At 69.1% G+C, this 1,164-nt stretch overlaps 1 protein-coding gene across 1 annotated transcript in view; it reads right to left on the reverse strand.

The window, feature by feature from the left end:
- Positions 1-473: 473 nt before the first annotated feature.
- Positions 474-1,164, reverse strand: part of LOC103252593 (immunoglobulin superfamily containing leucine-rich repeat protein 2) — a 2,299-nt gene continuing 1,608 nt past the window's right edge. The window contains exon 2 of the mRNA XM_021709164.1: positions 474-1,164. This exon is cut by the window's right edge and continues 281 nt beyond it. Within this exon, the coding sequence (XP_021564839.1) occupies positions 552-1,164 (613 nt within the window). The 3' untranslated portion in view covers positions 474-551.

The following is a 1,164-nucleotide window of genomic DNA, read 5'->3' on the forward strand; positions in this document are numbered from 1 at the left end:
GGGCGTGGGGGTGGGGACAGAAGGATTTGGGTCCTTGTCGGGAGGGGGGCATGGGTCTAAAACACGAGGGGTTGCCACAAATCCCGGCTTTGGGGACGCGGCCCTGAAAGGGAGGAGTGGAGGGTCGAGGCGGGTTCCGCGGGGCCCCACCCTAGGGACATCTCCCGGTGCCCCCGGCTGGCCCCGGCAGCACAGCGTCGACACCAAGGGTCTCCAACGTCTTCTCCCGTTTCCTCTGGCTCCAGAGCCCGCGGTGGGGCGGGCTACCGGGCGGATTTCGCAGCTAATCGCGGTGGGAATGGAGGGGCATAGATCTCGCCTTGCATGGGATGGGGGAGGAACACTGTGCTTGGGGGTGGGGGATTCAGCCCGCCCGAGAGGGGTGGCCGTCCCGTCGGAGGACTGAAATCGGCCCACCCCCCGCTGGGAAGTGGTAAGGGGGCGGGGTGAGTGAGGTTGGGGGCGGGGGCATAGTCCTGCCAGCCCAAGGCTTCTGCTCCCAGGCACCCAAGGTGGGGATTGGGAAGGGGCGGGCCGGGTGGCCCGGAGGTTCAGCCCGCCGTCTGCCTGTAGTTGCCATTAATCTCCTGGGCGATGTTGACCGCCTCTGCGCCCAGGGGCAGCCGGTCGCTGTACTCGGAGCCCGCCTCGAATTCCTCCTGGTTGGCCTTGGACTGGGACTCCACCAGCGAGCAGGCCGCCAGGCTCTCCTCCCTCTGCAGGTCCCCGCTTGGGTCCCCCTGCTCCGCGTCTTCGTCAGGGTCCTCCCCCGGGGCCTCCTCCGGCTCCTCGCCGCCGGCCTCGCCGCCCGCCGGGTAGCTTTTCTCGGACTCGAGGTAGGAGGCGCGCGGGTCGAAGTCGGCGGCGATGCGCTTCTCCATAGGGTCGGGGGCCTGAGGCCGCAGGATCAGACGGTAGGGCTTGCCCGGGTGTTTGGCCAGCAGATGGCAGCAGGCGGCGCCCAGCAGGGGCACCGTGGCCAGCACCAGGAGGAACACGCTCACCGCCACGATCACCAGCAGCGAGGGCAGCTCCTTCTTGGTGGCAAACACCACTTGGACGTGGCAGGCCTCGCCCGCCAGCGCCAGGCACACGGAGTAGTTGGTGCCGGGCCGCAGGCCGCGGAACCAGTAGGCATTGACGCCCTCCTCCACGCGCGACCAC

This window comes from Carlito syrichta, unplaced genomic scaffold (genome assembly GCF_000164805.1).
Source record: "Carlito syrichta isolate Samal-C Ts95f unplaced genomic scaffold, Tarsius_syrichta-2.0.1 Scaffold169055, whole genome shotgun sequence".
Classification (NCBI taxonomy): domain Eukaryota; kingdom Metazoa; phylum Chordata; class Mammalia; order Primates; family Tarsiidae; genus Carlito; species Carlito syrichta.